The sequence below is a fragment of the Asterias amurensis genome, chromosome 17 (assembly GCF_032118995.1).
Source record: "Asterias amurensis chromosome 17, ASM3211899v1".
Taxonomy (NCBI): domain Eukaryota; kingdom Metazoa; phylum Echinodermata; class Asteroidea; order Forcipulatida; family Asteriidae; genus Asterias; species Asterias amurensis.
Genome location: NC_092664.1, coordinates 4760664 through 4776094, shown reverse-complemented (window position 1 = coordinate 4776094; position 15431 = coordinate 4760664). Strand labels below are relative to the sequence as shown.

General features: G+C 38.6%; 1 protein-coding gene across 1 annotated transcript; it reads left to right on the top strand.

Annotated features, from left to right (window-relative positions):
- Positions 1-6332: 6332 nt before the first annotated feature.
- LOC139950081 (uncharacterized) lies at positions 6333-8093 on the top strand. Its single transcript, XM_071948713.1, has one exon. The coding sequence runs from the start codon at positions 6333-6335 to the stop codon at positions 8091-8093; it is 1761 nt and encodes a 586-aa protein (XP_071804814.1).
- The last annotated feature ends 7338 nt before the right edge of the window (positions 8094-15431 follow it).

Genomic DNA, 15431 nt, shown 5'->3' with positions numbered 1-15431 from the left:
GTTTGGGTCCATATACCGAGAAGGCTCTATCGGCAAAAGTGATGTGACTTGTTCTTGGAACTACAAAGTATGGTGAACAGGAGCTGTTTGACCGAAGGAGTCTCCGTTCAGCACCAACTTGCAGAACTTCTATGATGTAATGAGGGGCTTGTTGATGTAAGGCCTTGAACATGAGAACGATGACCTTGAAGTCGATCCTTTGTTGGATTGGGAGCCAGTGTAGTTTGATGAGTTCCGGGGTGATAGAGTCGAACTTGCATTTCTTTGTGATGAGTCTGGCAGCTGTTCGTTGCACTCTATTTAGCCTCCTTTTGAGTTTTTGGCTGATTCCAATCAGAAGACTGTTGCAATAGTCGAGTCTTGAAGTGACCAAAGTGTGCACTGCAAGCTTGGTTGCGTCGACAGTCAGTAGTCTGCGGACCCTGCCGATGTTAGTGAGGTAGAAGTTGGCAGTCTTGATGATGCTTGAAACTTGCGCGGACATAGTCATTGCAGGGTCAAACATGACTCCAAGATTTCTGACTGGCTTGGTTTCGACTAAGACATCAACTCCTGCAACTTTAACTGATTGAAGATGAAACTTGGCGAGTTGTGCTCTGAAACCGATCGCTATTACGTCGGTCTTGTCAGCGTTGAGTTTGAGAAATTAGTTGACATCCAGGCCTGTACCTCAGTTATGCAGTCTTCGACTTTTGATACATTTTGAAGGACTTCAGAAGACTTGACAGGGCAGATAGATGTGTAAATCTGAGTGTCGTCTGCATACATGTGTAGTTCCAAGCCATGTTTCATGATGTTTACCAGTTACCAACTACTTACAACAGAAAACGAGTACACCTGAAAACAGTTTTTATTATGCCATGCAGTCAGGCACCTCATAATAACCTTTTCAGTTTGTTCTTGTTTGAGAAGTTTCTAAAATCAAACCAATTCTAGATATCATCCTCTAAGATATGTCAAAGACAAACAAACAAACATTTCTTGGCTATGAATAAAAATGTCTGTGACAAACAAGAAGATCTGTTAGTCTGTGATGAGAGATGTCAACATGAAATAAACATTCACAGTAAATGATGACTATTGCTTACCTCTCATTGTGAGCTTCCTGTTTCTTGTACATCTTCAACTCTCCCTGTAGTGTCTTCAGAGCTTCATTGCCAGAGTCTTCAGCATCTACCCTGGGAGTCTGAGACTGAGTAGGATCTTATGGGTCTTGGGTTACCATGGTTATGGGCATCCAAGATGAGGAGCAAAGCCTGAGATAAAAGAGGATCAGAGTAAAGAAGAAGGGTTCAAATAAGGGATTCAAAGGTTGTCAAACTGGTATTCATGGTATGCACCACAGTTTTAGTGTGTATGTGTATTGCCAATGACTATGGGTAACACAAGACTAACATCCACAACAAATGATTTGTACAAAACCAACAATCATGTCTATGCTCCGTCATGAAATTAAGCGCAACGCTAAAGGACTTCAAATCAGACAACTGCATTTGTTTTATTTATTTTTGAAATATTTAAAACATTTTAAGTATTTGATGTGGCTGTAAAAAATAAATAAACTCGAGCAAGCAGCAAACAGCAGTGCATTATAAATGTGATTTTCAAACATGAATAATGAAAGTCTATATTCAATAGCTAACTCAAGCAACAAGAGTAACATTTTACAGTTTCTTATTTTCAATCAAATACATTAGAATCAGTCTGCCAAGATGAATAAACATTGAATGAAGTGTCTTAATGAACGCTTTTATTAAAAAGATGCTATCTGAATGTAAAACAAGACAGTATTGCAGTATGCTTTGGTCCAATGTTCAACAACCTGTTATTGATTAGTTACTGAGTCCCAGTAATGTACATGTAGAACTTTCACTCTCACATGTAGACACCAGGAACTTTCAGATTGATATCATTTCAGTGTGTAAATATGCGCTAAGTGCAGTATACGTGTAAGTAGAACTGTACACTACCATAACACTGCTACAAACAAGAGCTAAATTAAGAAACTGGAATTTCCACATTTACAGTAATGAATAGGGGCGTGTTTTCCAAAGTGCAACTATGAACTACATGTATGTAACTCTATGGAAATACAGTGTGACACCATTCAGTGTGTTGTGCCAACATTAAACAGATCATTGCTGGAATTTCCTCTTCAACTTTAAGGATTTTTGCTGTGTTTTATGTTACATTCTTCTGTCAAATACTGGTAAGTAATATTTGGAATTAAAGTTTGTAAACTTTGCACACGGAGGGAAATTTAGTGGTGCCAGTCAGAAGCCATTCAACATGTAACTGCAGTTGAGCCAAGAATCAAATCTCAGTTTAAATACAACCTGGGAAGCTGCAGCAACGGGATCACTTTAAAGGGATGTGACAAATTATGTCAATTATCAAGATGAAGCACAGGGAAAAGGGGGTCTCATTTCAAAGAATTTGGGTCCTACAAAGAACTACATGTATTTGTAAGAGCAGGACTTAAAAATGCAGCCTCTGGTTTAAAGTGGCAGTCTTTAACAACTAAACTATCTAGGATGAAAGTTAAGGCAAGATGCTCAGTCTGTTTCCCCTGTGGTTTGCTACTTGAAATTGTTTTTTGTTGGTAGTATGTTTAAAGGCCCCAGACACCTTTGGTATTTATCAAAGACCATGATCTTTGATAATTACTGCAGTGTTATCAGAACATTGGCATAAACTGTCAAATTATAAACCCCAGGGGAAAACAACTCGGTAATGTTCAAAGAATTTGGGTCGAAAAAAGAAAGATTTACACGAGCGGGACTTAAACATACGATGGCAAGATGCCAGTCAGTTTCCCCTGTGGTTTGCTACTTGAAAAGTTATTTTGTTTGAGTATGTTTACAGGCCACGGACACCTTTGGTAATTGTAAAAGACCAGTATTCTCAGTACATTGGTACAAAATAACAAATCTGTGGAAATTGAGACCAAGCTGACATCCAAGTTGCAGGAAAATGTGTGCGTCAGATACCCAATAAAAGGCTCCAGGCCCGAAGTCTTTTGATATTTGAAAGAGAAATTACCTTTTTTCTCAAAAACTACATTACTTCAGAGAGAGCCGTTTCTCAGAATGTTTTCAACTATCAACAGCTCTGTTACCAAGTTATTTGTTGGGCTAAGTTGAATAATTATCAACACGAGGCCCATAAGAAGCTTCATGGATTGCCTGGTAGATGTATTTCAATGCAGTTCATCAGTTAATATCAGTCGCTTGTCTGCAATTGGGCAATCCCAATTTTAATCAGCGGCTCGAGCGCTATCTATTACAGATCATGGAACAACTTTGGTCGTTTTGCTGCTTGGCAAAATTGTCAGTGCCCGGACAAAAACTACAAAATTATAAACACAATACACCATTTCAGTGCACCTTGAAATTACACGCTAGTATTTTATCAAAGATCGATGCTTGGTGTAAAAAGTGTGCAGTGACTGGTACCCAGAAGTCAGCTACTTTGCAATCGCATTTCGCCTGCTTTTTTCATTGTGTTGGATGGCAACCTGACTACATTTTTAGCCAATGCATGGAACCTTGTGTCCAAGACTCAATACTTGAGTTGACCCCGCCCTACATGTATGATGAAACTATTGTACCTTAACCATCAGGGGCCCGAGGGTGACAATTTTATGTTGAAACAAACAGCAAGGCAAAAGGCAAGACTGCCAATAATCAGAGAGCAGGATTACACAAAAAATACCCACACGCAAGTCCTAGGTTGTAGCATAGGGCAATGCTGGCTAATTTTGTCCAGGTTGGGGTGTATTGGGGGTGCGTAGCGCCTCACAAGCCGGGTCTGCTTAAGGGTCCCTGGTGGGGTCAAGGGGCAGCACCCTTGGAAGCTGAAGGGTTTTAGATTTTTGTGTTTGACTCCCGGGGCTCTCTTCTCTCCTGGCCATATTTGTGCCCTTGACATAGTCATTACTTAAAAGGTAAATAAAATATTCTGTTTTCCATTACGTCTCATTTCAAAATAGGGTAGGTAGGTAGGGAAAATTAAGACTATTCCATTTAAAAAAGGAAGCACATTTGTTTAATAGAAAAGCCATATTTCACTGAGTGATATTCATTGACAATTTACAAACAAAGTGCATTCAATAAACTCCAAAATTGACTCTTGTCATTTCATTTTTTATGTTTTGATTTCTTTTGCACAAGTAAAATCAGGAAAAATCATCATTCAAAAATAAACAGTTTTTATGCTACGTGGACGACTCCACCAACCTTGTCCGCCCATCAGAGCCGCCATATTGTTTTAAGAAAATTTGTCTGTTCAACAAGACCGGGTGCATTCGATGCAGTGATCAGTGGCCAAGTGTGGAGGTAGAAATAGTTCTACCTCCATGCATAGATCAAGGCTGCCAGGTTTGTTAGAACCGTTCGTTCAAGTCACATGTCTAGCAGAACTCCTTGGTCCATCCTTAGATGGGACTATACATTAAGAACCATTGCAAACCGTTAATGACTGAGTGAAACATTAGGGGGGATGGTTCATGTAAGAATGGGACCAGGTTTTAGTAAGCGTTACTCATGACATGTGCAACATTCTTCGCTTGGATCATCAAAGGCAACATTCCCCCTGAATCCCTATCAGCCCCACTAGCATGACACCCCAATCTTATCCAAGTCCAAACCAATAGGAACAGAGTGACATAGGATAGAATGATATTGGAGGATTGAGGTCACCTGTAGGCAAAAAGGCCTCTACACAGTAAGGCATGTACGGGTAAACAAATATGATGGCCTCTTTGGAAAATTGAAGAAGAAAAAAAAAGCATCCATTTATAAAATGTATAAGAAGAAAATAAAGCAAATTACAAAGTTGGCCGCCCTGTGTGTTTGCCGCGCTGTGTACTGTGTGTGAAAGGAAAACGTGAAACGTCTTGCACCAAGACTGCTACACGCAAGAAGCATATCCGAAAACTGTCTCAATCATAAAAATGCAACACACGTACAGAGATCAAGGACATCGGCAATTGGATAAGTTTCACAGAGTCTCTTACTTTAGTACACCTGTTAACCAAAAAGGCATTCATGAATGGGAAAAAAAGAGTAATGACTCGTTCTTAAACTGCTGTTTAAAACCTTGCAGGGTCGTGACCATGAGATAAAGCCCTCGCATTTGGCTCGGGCCTTTATTACACTGCCACGACCCTGCCGGTTTAAAACGGCCGTTTAAGAACTCGTTGCTACCCTTTTATTTCCTTATTTACAATCTTGCAGGGTCTTTGCCGTGCGATAATCACACGGCAACGACCCTGCCAGTACTAAAAGGCCGTTTAAGAACTCGTCGCTACCCTTTTATTCCCTTATTGAAGGTAACATATTTTTTTAATTCGACCAAGCGCTAAGACATTTTAGAGAAGATTGGTTTCATTTGTCTTCATAAGTATGAAGTAAAGCCTACTTTACTCAGTAGAACTGAAATAAGTTGCCTCAGACTCAAAGTCAGCAATTTAAAGGAACACGTTGCCTTGGATCGGTCGAGTTGGTGTTTGAAAAGCGTTTGTTATAATATGCATATGGGTAGAAAGATGCTGTAAAAGTAAAATACAATGATCCACACAAACATGCCTCGAAATTGCACGGTTTTCCTTTTACTTCGTTGACTAACACGGTCGGCCATTTATGGGAGTCAAATTTTTGACTCCCATAAGTGGCCGACCGTGTTTGTTCGCACAGTAAAAGGAAAACCACGCAAGTTCGAGGCAAACTTGTGTGGATCATTGTATTCTACTTTTAAATTATCTTTCTACCCATATGCATTTCATAACAAACGGTTACAAACGCTTTTTTATAGACCAACTCGTCCGATCCAAGGCAACGTGTTCCTTTAAGATGTTACACAGTGAGGTAATATGCTTCATTGATGTTCAATTAAAAAACACAAGACTACTGAGCTTGTTCTGTCAAAAGTTTAATGGCTCGATACCAAAACTACCATCCTCTGGCATGTTATTCCAGTGTGAAATTCAAGCCCTAATCAGCTAATGCCTAATGCCAAGTAGAATATTACTTTGTAATTGAGTCTTCCACTGATGGTATCAAACACTGAACTATTTAAGCTAGGTTTCTCTTTTAATTCACAGCACAACAATTCAGCAAGTGGCATGGCATCCAATATAACAGCTCAAAACAAAACAACCTCTTGTGAAAACATTAAATCTAAAAATCTGTTATGCCAAGGATTGTAATATGTTCAAGAATTCAAGTCTTGCATTGAATAGGAAACTACTGGGATATGTAGAAGGATCTCATCTAATTGAGTAAATTTCTTCTTTTACTTCACAGATCATCCTTGAAGCAACTTCCAACAAAATGGCATCCAATATAACAGCTCAGTCAGTGCTAGCAGAGATAAGTCAGGATCATCTTGAATGTCCAATTTGTAGTGAACGCTTCAAGCAACCCAAACTACTGGAGTGTTCTCATTCATTTTGTCTTGAATGTCTTCAACAACTCAGACAGAATAGTCCAAGCTTTAATAAACTGACATGTCCGGTGTGTCGGCAAGAAACTGTGTTAAAACAAAATGGCATTGATGGTCTGAAAGCAGACTTTAAAACCCTTTCACTGATAGAAGCTTTTAAACAACAGGAAACTCAACTGAAACAACTTCTTGGAAAACAACTTGATACTAAATGTAGCAAGCATACTGACAAAGATGTCATTATGTTTTGTAACAATTGCAACAAGTTGATATGCACAACTTGCATCATAAGAGACCATCAATCCCATTCTCTGATGGAAATTAATGAAGCTTCAGACAAATGCAAACAAAGTGCCAAAGAACTTGCAGCAGAATTAAGACAGACAATCAAATCCTACAACATTGCTATTCAAGAAATAGACATGTCCCGTAAGACATTAGACTCTATGTATGCTGCCACCAAAGAGAAAATCTCCAAGAAGGCTGATGAGGAGATTGCCAAAGAGGCTGCCAGGATCAGAGAGGAGAAGCAGAAACTGATACAAGAGGCAGAACAGATTTATAAAGACAGAGTCAAGACAATGCAAACTGCACGAGCTACAAACAGCAAAGAGATAAACAAAGCAGAGCACAAGCAGGATGAGGTAAATCAACTCATGGATCAACAGATCAAGATTGTACATCACATAGAACAACTCTTACAAGACCTCAAAGAATACAGAGAGAAGAAATCAACAAAAGTACCTGATGGGTTGACTTATATAGACTTTAAAGAAGGCCAGAACTCACTAGGGAAACTGGTGCTGAAGGCAAATTCTGCTAAGGCTAGAAAGCCATCATTTCAATCCATGAAACACTTCAAACAAGATAAGTGGATCTTAAAAACAGAAATTAAACAATACAAGAACATCAAACAACAAGCATTAGTTGGCATTCCTGCAAGGCATGTTGCTGCATACTCTAATAGTGATATTGTTGCTCTACACCGGCACAATAAAAGCTTAATTACAATACCAGCAGAGAGCAATCCTCATTCCTTTTTCATTCCACAAGAACTACAAATCAAAGGTATTACCGGACCAACCTGTGTGACTGTGAATAAGAATGATGAGCTCATTGTTCTAGATGATGAACTTGTCAAGATCTTCAGCAGGAATTATCAGCTCCTCCATCAGTTCAATCCAGGCAGTAAACCATCATGTATTGCAGTGGATGACATCAATCTGATAGCAGTGGGTCATGAAGACAAGATCTCTCTACACAAACCAGATGGATCCCTCATCAGAACACTGCCTGCTCCAGGTATTGGTGAATACTTGACTACCTACAAACAGCAACTCATCTACACCAACTCGGATGACAATAAGTTGGTATCAGTAACCTACGATGGTGAAATTGTATTCTCAGTAGATATCAATCAATCTGGGTGGCCTCATGGTGTGTGTTGTGTCAAGGATGGGAGCATCTATGTTGCTGTAAGGAGAGGACCATTCTCATCATCAGGTGATATCCATTATTACAGTCCTTATGGCAAGTTCATTGGATGTATCATCAAGGCTTGTGCTAAACCCAACGGTATCACATTCACATCAGCTGGTGATCTGGTTGTGGCTACATACAATTCAGTTCAAATCTATCAACATGAGTAAAGACATCAACAAACACTATGCTGGACCACATTAACTTTCAAGCTGAAGTAAACATTTGGACAACATATAAATTAATAAATATTAGCCTCCTACAAAAGTATACATTCACTCACATCAGATACACAAACATGTGAGAGATTACAAGCAAATAAAACTATTTGTTTTTAACCACTTGGGTTTGGGTTTTCGCATTTATTTCTGAAACCAGTCGAAATATTAATATACTTCAGTTTTGGGGGAAAACAGTGCCAAATTCAAAACACGACCAAACCAAGAACAGCCAAGGTTAACAGTTAACATACTCTAATTGGTCAAAACCCAATCGTGTGGGGGTTTATTAACATATAATATAAAGACTGGTTCTGAAAACTAGCAAATAAATGCCTCTAAACCAGCATACATTGTGTACAACTAGTATTGCTCTTTGCAGTGTATCGCATGTTTATTCATCTTTATTCGTGCACATGCGCATACGCAAAGGAATTGTAGCAATTCTGATGTAACAGGTGCGCGAGTAAAAACCCATGTCCATATATGATCTTGTTTACAATGTACAGTAAAGTGTTGACAGTAAAATGTGGCTCCTTAACATGAGTTCAACAGTAAACACAAAGAATTTTTTTTACATTGGACGAGTTTTAACTGGTTTTTCATGAAAAGATATTTTATCAATGAGAACAACAGTGTGAGGACCTGGTCTTCACTGCATGGTTATGACTTTGGTTGGTGGCTGGCCGCTGTAAATGGACTGTGCCTCCAACTTGGTCCATTAACAGCGGCCAGCCACCAACCAGTCCTCACACTGTTATTCCCAAAATAAAAGATTTGATATTCTGTTTTTTAGAAGCACACTTGAATGTACACTGTACAATATATGTACACCATGCATACAAGTAAAAATACACAAGTTAAATTATATTAAGAACATGTGAATGTACACATTCCACAGTAATGTTAATTATGTACACAACTGTACAAGCTCCATGTTACTACTATTGATGACTTTGAGACCTCAGGTCTCTAGGTGACACAAAAGTAATTGATTAGGTCTCTAGAATATCAATCCTTTTAAAGGCAGTGGACCAAGGTTGTAGCTACCACGGTCGGAGCCGGTCGGCTATCACCGGCCCCAGCTTTTGCCGACCGGGATCCAACAAAAAATATCAAACTCCGACCGGCATAAATTTATGTGAAACTGTTTTAAATGCCATTGAAATAAGTGAAAAATAAAGAAAACAATCCTGTAAAACTCCTAATTAGGTGTGTATTTTATTTCTGTAAAAACAATCAAAACAATTTTCTCTCCAAAACCGCGATGTTCTCCGTGATTGTTGCTTAAAAATAAGCCGCTTGAATGCTGCGAGTTCATGGAGTACTGAAAAAAGCACGCACAATCTCCGGCGTGCGTGTAGTATCCATGATGCACAAAACCACATGGTATACTCACACGGTCACCCACTGGTTCATGCAGCATGCACAGCACATAACACACACAGTCCGAAGTCCAGCTTAACCAAGATTCCGCACGCTGTGATTGGCCATTGATGGCTGTTAATAAATCCATATTCATGATCTTCTTGGCTAGCCTTCTTCACAACACACGCTCACGAACGGAGTAAAGAATTGGCAAACGTTGTGCATCACGCCTGCAGACTGTATGCACAATGCACAGCCTTGGAGGAGTTCTAGTAACATGGACAACTTCTGCCAACAGAGGGCGTTGCTGGCCAAAGTTCATTGAATTATTTCTCAATGTGTGTTGTTGACCGATCGTTGATTCACGAAGATTTTGTTGCAAACGGATATCAGAACATGTTCAAAACAAACAATTCTCAAACAACAAGTTCATTCAAATGGTTGTTGATAATTTAGGGCATAAATTAAGAGATAAAGTCGTCCAATTTTAGGGACTTCACTTCCGTGTTTTTTTAAATATTTTTTTTTAGTTTCAATTTTTTTTTGTACCATACATGCAGCAGGCTAGTGAAAAAAACCTGCGGGCGATCAAGAATTTTGGTTGACTCGCCCGGCGGGCGGTTGAAAACAAAGTTATTCTGATGGGCGGACCATGTTGGTGGAGTCGTCGAAGTTGCATTAAATTTTTATTTAGAATTTTATTTAGATGATTTTCCTGTCTATTAATACTTGTTGGAAAAAAAAAAGGAAAAGACAAGAATCAATTTTTGAGTTTATTGAATGCACTTCGTTAAGAAATTGTCAATGAATACAACTCAGTGAAACATGGCTTTTCTATTTTACTAATGTGCTCCTTTTTGAAATGGAATAGTCTAGATTTTGCGACAGTGATCGGACATGTGTCCCGTCATCCTATGTTTCTGAACTTGTCTCTCAACTCTGCATTGCCTTCTGATGAATATATGCAACTGCAAGCTTTTCAATTGATAAATTCAACACTCACAAATTCTGCCTAGTAGTCTACCTACCCTATTTTGAGATGGGATTTAAATCGTAAACAGAATATTAATTTTATGTATTTTACCCTAACATTTTACTTTAAAACTTAGTAAGTATTTATTTTCTATGGCTCCCTGGACATGTTTTTTCCATTGACAATGGCTATGTCAAGGCACAAATAGGCAAGAGAGAGCCTGGGGAACCCATCAAAGCTTAAACAAAACCTAAAAATCTTCAGCTTCCAAAGACGCTGCCCCTGTTGATCCCACCGGGTTGTGAGGCGCTACGCTGCCCCTACATGTACACCAACCCTCTCGACCATGTTCTTTCGACAAAATTAGCCGGCATCCAGTTTGCCCTAGCTACAACCTTGCATGTATCCACATTAATTTTTAGTGTACATGTACAACACATTCACAACTGTACAATGTACAATGTAGATGAACACTACTGACTGTGAGATCTCACCTCTCTAGGTGACACACAAGTAATTGATTATTGGTCTCTAGAATATCAATCCTTTTAATGTTGTTACGCCATTTCAGTGACTTTTACACCCGGTTCAGACAGGCGCTCCAGAGACGCACCGAAAAGATTAGGAGCGACTCTAGGTCGACCCAAGTAAACTTTGGTTTCAGACAGGCGAACTTAACATAACATTTACATACACACATGTAGGTTCGGCTCATGACAAGATCAACGTCTGAAACCAAGGCGCTCCAGAGTCAATCTTTCGACTGCAACAGTCATGCTTTTCATGTGCTTAATTCAGATACTGGTTTGACACAACTCTGGAGTGCCTGTCTGGTGTTACCTCCTCCCCATCTACCATCAGGCAACATTCACATCAGAATTGAAATAATTCACTGAAAATAACAACCTCTTGCTCTGATCGGTCTATTGTTTGCATGATCTAATGATGTATTTTCCCTACCACTACTTGTGAAAGGAATGTTCAACGGATTAAATGTTTCCATAAAAAAGTGCATTTACACAGAGTTGTCTACTTCACATTCATTGTAAATAACCATGTTGAACTGCAGAAAGGCGGTGACCTGTGTACAAAATGAGGTATCACTCTGTAACAATGAGTCAGTTACAAACAATGTAACTGAGTGAATCAGTGCCAAGACCAGCCAAGACTCGAAAAGCGTGTGACACTTGTTTGATCTTAAACACAATAAAGTAGAAACGCATCGCAACACATTACTGGACTGACCAACACTTTTATAACATTTGGACATTATCTAGTGCATGTACATGTACATGAAGGGTCCAAGTAAACCCTCATGGGTTTCTTGCTACCACTGTACATGATTCCAAATTAAAAACAGAATGTGACAAAAAAATGCTTCATAACCAATGAAAAGACCTCTATAAAATAATCTAAACTCACCTGAGGTATACTGGAGATGTTGCTGGTCAATATGACTGTGTGAATCACAGGCTGGATCCTCAGCAAGGTTCAACATTTACATCTTGGCATTGAAGCGCCCAACACCAGTCCACAGTCTCTTGAGTCTCACCCATTCCAGATGCAGAAACTTGCATCAAACTGACAACCAAGCTCACCTATTAAAACAACAACGTTGACAAAACTAGGTCATAATATGAAAGGTTTGCTACTTGTTGTGAATGTAACACAAACCATTGAGCAACAAATCAACAAGAAAATAACAATTTGGTAAATAACACATATGCCCGTTTTTGACAGCCATTTGACAGTCGACCTCTAGTGGTCGAACGAGGTGTCAAATTTTTCCTTGATTTATCGCTCGAAAAACAGTTGTTTTTATTTTAGCCTAGTGGTTTCCTAGATTTTTCTAAACAAATGTAATTACAACAATCCCAAAAAATAATTATGAACAATCCCCAAAACGCTGTTATTCCTGTTATCACCACACAACAGAGGGGGTACGACTCGTGTCAAAGGTTAACTTACAGGTTATTGGAAAATTCAGGGACATCACGCAAACCTTGATGATTAAGGGAAAATACTTCTCTGGAAATTTGAAACACAGATTACTCTTATTGTGATGACCAGGTGTTGCAGAAGTTTTTTATTACAAAATAATCCTTACTTAACTGCATTTCTTTTGAAATGTTTAAACATTGGTTAACTGACATGTCTCTTAATATAATTGTTGACATTTTTTAATTGTCAGATTTGTATTTTCTTTTGCTGCAAACATGAACATTAGATCATTTGGAAATACTTTATTTAACAATGCTGACATTCCATGCTCAAAATATTCTACAGTCGATTTGGAAAGGCATGGGCTGTCAACATTGTGTATGATATCTTGCCAGATACCTCATTTCAATGTATGAATAAACAAAATAGCTTTCACTTGTGACAAAATCAAGGTCCGAATTTCAGACTTACGAGTGGTCAACATGGTCTATATGATATAAAAAAGAAGATTCCTTCCTTTTAAAATAAACAGAATTTTAACCTTCTCATCAAACAGGTACAAATATAAACAAATTGCCGTGAATTGTCAGATTGTAGAGAATATTTGACAGAACATCAGATCAATAACATTAGACGTCCTACTGCTAGCCTACAAATACCACTACAGCTACCATAGTACCAGTGGGGTCCTAGCTCTATGGTATGGGGAAAGAGAACTATCACATTTACAACTGCTGAACTCCGACGGCCGCGTTATGCACGACGGCCGCGTTATGCAACGAGGGACTAGGTCGGTAGTCCAACACAAAACCTTACTAAAAAAGTAGTCTAAACGTGACAAGGAGGGGCAGAGAATTATGTACAAATAAAAGTACAAGTACATACCATTTGTAGTTTCAGTTAAAATGTTGGCTGCAGTCTCTCAACTTAGCGTAAAAACTCCTAAAAAGTGGCGTGTGATGGTGTCATTTGTTCCGTGTGTTTCTGTTTGTGCACATGTACATGACCATTGAGTAGTACTACTACCATACTAGTAGTGTAATGTTAACAAGCTAGACAAGATGGGCGGGGTACCACGTCTGACAGTAGACTGGTCCCCTGCCCACAGCCTTGCTGCGCCACTAGAGGGAGGTATACTGAAATTGCTTTGATTCTCCATCCAGGGGCGCACCAAACTAACACAAACAAGAATTTCTTTTGAATAATAACGTTTTGGGGTCATGATGTACAACAATCTATCCAAACCTGAAGAAGTTCTGTGCTTCAACTTTTGAGAAGACTGGATACATTTTTAATTTAGACTTTAAAGTTTTTCGGTATTCTTTTCTTCGGGTAATTAGCAAACATTCAAAACGGCTGACCCCCAAAAGTTTAAAGGAAATTTGTAGTTTATTTGTCGAAAAAAAATGTTCGACAGGTTTTCAAAAGGCTGGGAGACTTTAAATATTGGTTGAATATTTTTAAATATCGTTGGTTGATATGGGAGTTTATTGTGTGTGGTGAGTACCCGCCACCATCCACTAGGTGTGTGTGTGTGGGGGGGGGGGGGGGGGGGTTAAAGGAACAGTAAGCCGGTCACGTTAATGAGCACTTTTTGATTACCGTAGCTATCAAAACTGAATCATTAATACATTTAGTTATCAGCAATTTAAACAAGTTTAAGTGATTCTACAATTGTGTTTGGACTTTCAGAAAAAAAGAAAGAAACAGGCTCAGTATACGGGAGGAGATTTCTCCAACAAAAAGGGCTGACAAAATGAAGACGAAGTTTGTGAACCCAAGAAAAAAAAAGTTCTGCAAAGAGCTTGGTCTTTGTATGCAATGGATGAGCTAGATGAAACAAGAACACGTAGAGATATTGGTTACACTGGTTCAGATGAACATTGCAATTGGCAAGCGGTCTGTTTAGAGACCTCTATAGAATGCATTGTGGTTGAATTTCCTTCAATAGATTGTTGTTTGATGCTATTAACAATGAACCAAGGCACGTCAGGTCAAAGCTAACCCAGGATTGCTCTTTGTAGTCAAGATTTAGAGTTCTGTAGATTGAGTACTGCATAACAGCGGCAACTCGATCTTTAAAGTTTATTTATTGTAGTCTGTATCTATCATATAATCATTGCATATAATATGTAGACGTAAATGTACCATGCATTGAACGTGGGTTCGTGAAAGGACCTGTGACATACGAAGTTTCTGAAAACCTTTAATTCTACGCCTCCACACAAGTTTGTTACGATCCTTAACGCGGTCCCTCACAGCAATTAAAACTGTCAATTATTAGTTACTGAACGTAGTGTCAGGCAAACTTCCTTCCAACCTCGGTTTGGATAATGTAGGAAATTCTAAAGAAACAATCGCTTGACATATTTATACTTCTTAAAAAGATTCAATAAGAAGTTTCAATAAGTTTGTTTTTGATAAAAAGTATTTAGATTTTATCAACGAACATATCATTGAAGACCATTCAAAGTTGAAATTTATGTACAATTTGTTCTGTCGGTGGGGTCTGCAAAAGGGATACATTTTACCGACTTTTTGTTTATGAGAAAAGGGGAAGAAAACCATCAACAAAATTATTTGAAAAAAAAGCTTTACAAATATTTGCGTTATATTCTCACAGAAAAGTGTGTTAAAAAATGATATCAAATGTATAAAAATTCAAGTCGTATTTCAAAGCTATGAATATAATATTTGAATAGTTATGACATGTATTCTCTCTTTAAACGAATTTATCGAAACCGACATTGGAACGAATCTCAGGGCCTGACACTAGATTTGTACAGTGATTTACACTTTGTATTTTGCTGTTGGGGATCCTGTCCATCACATAGGGACAATACCAAACATTTTGTGGAATCATAGGATTAAAGGTTGCTGAAACTTATCAGCATTTCCCTGAGTCACCTTAACATGCACAGTTCGATGCTATGATAATTATATAACAACACAATGGGTGGTGTCAGTTGGCATGGTTATGCAGTGTTCAATCTATAGAATTCCGAATC

Bases quoted from the DNA above. Each gene is read 5' to 3' on its own strand.
- LOC139950081 (XM_071948713.1), top strand. From the start codon at position 6,333: ATGGCATCCAATATAACAGCTCAGTCAGTGCTAGCAGAGATAAGTCAG.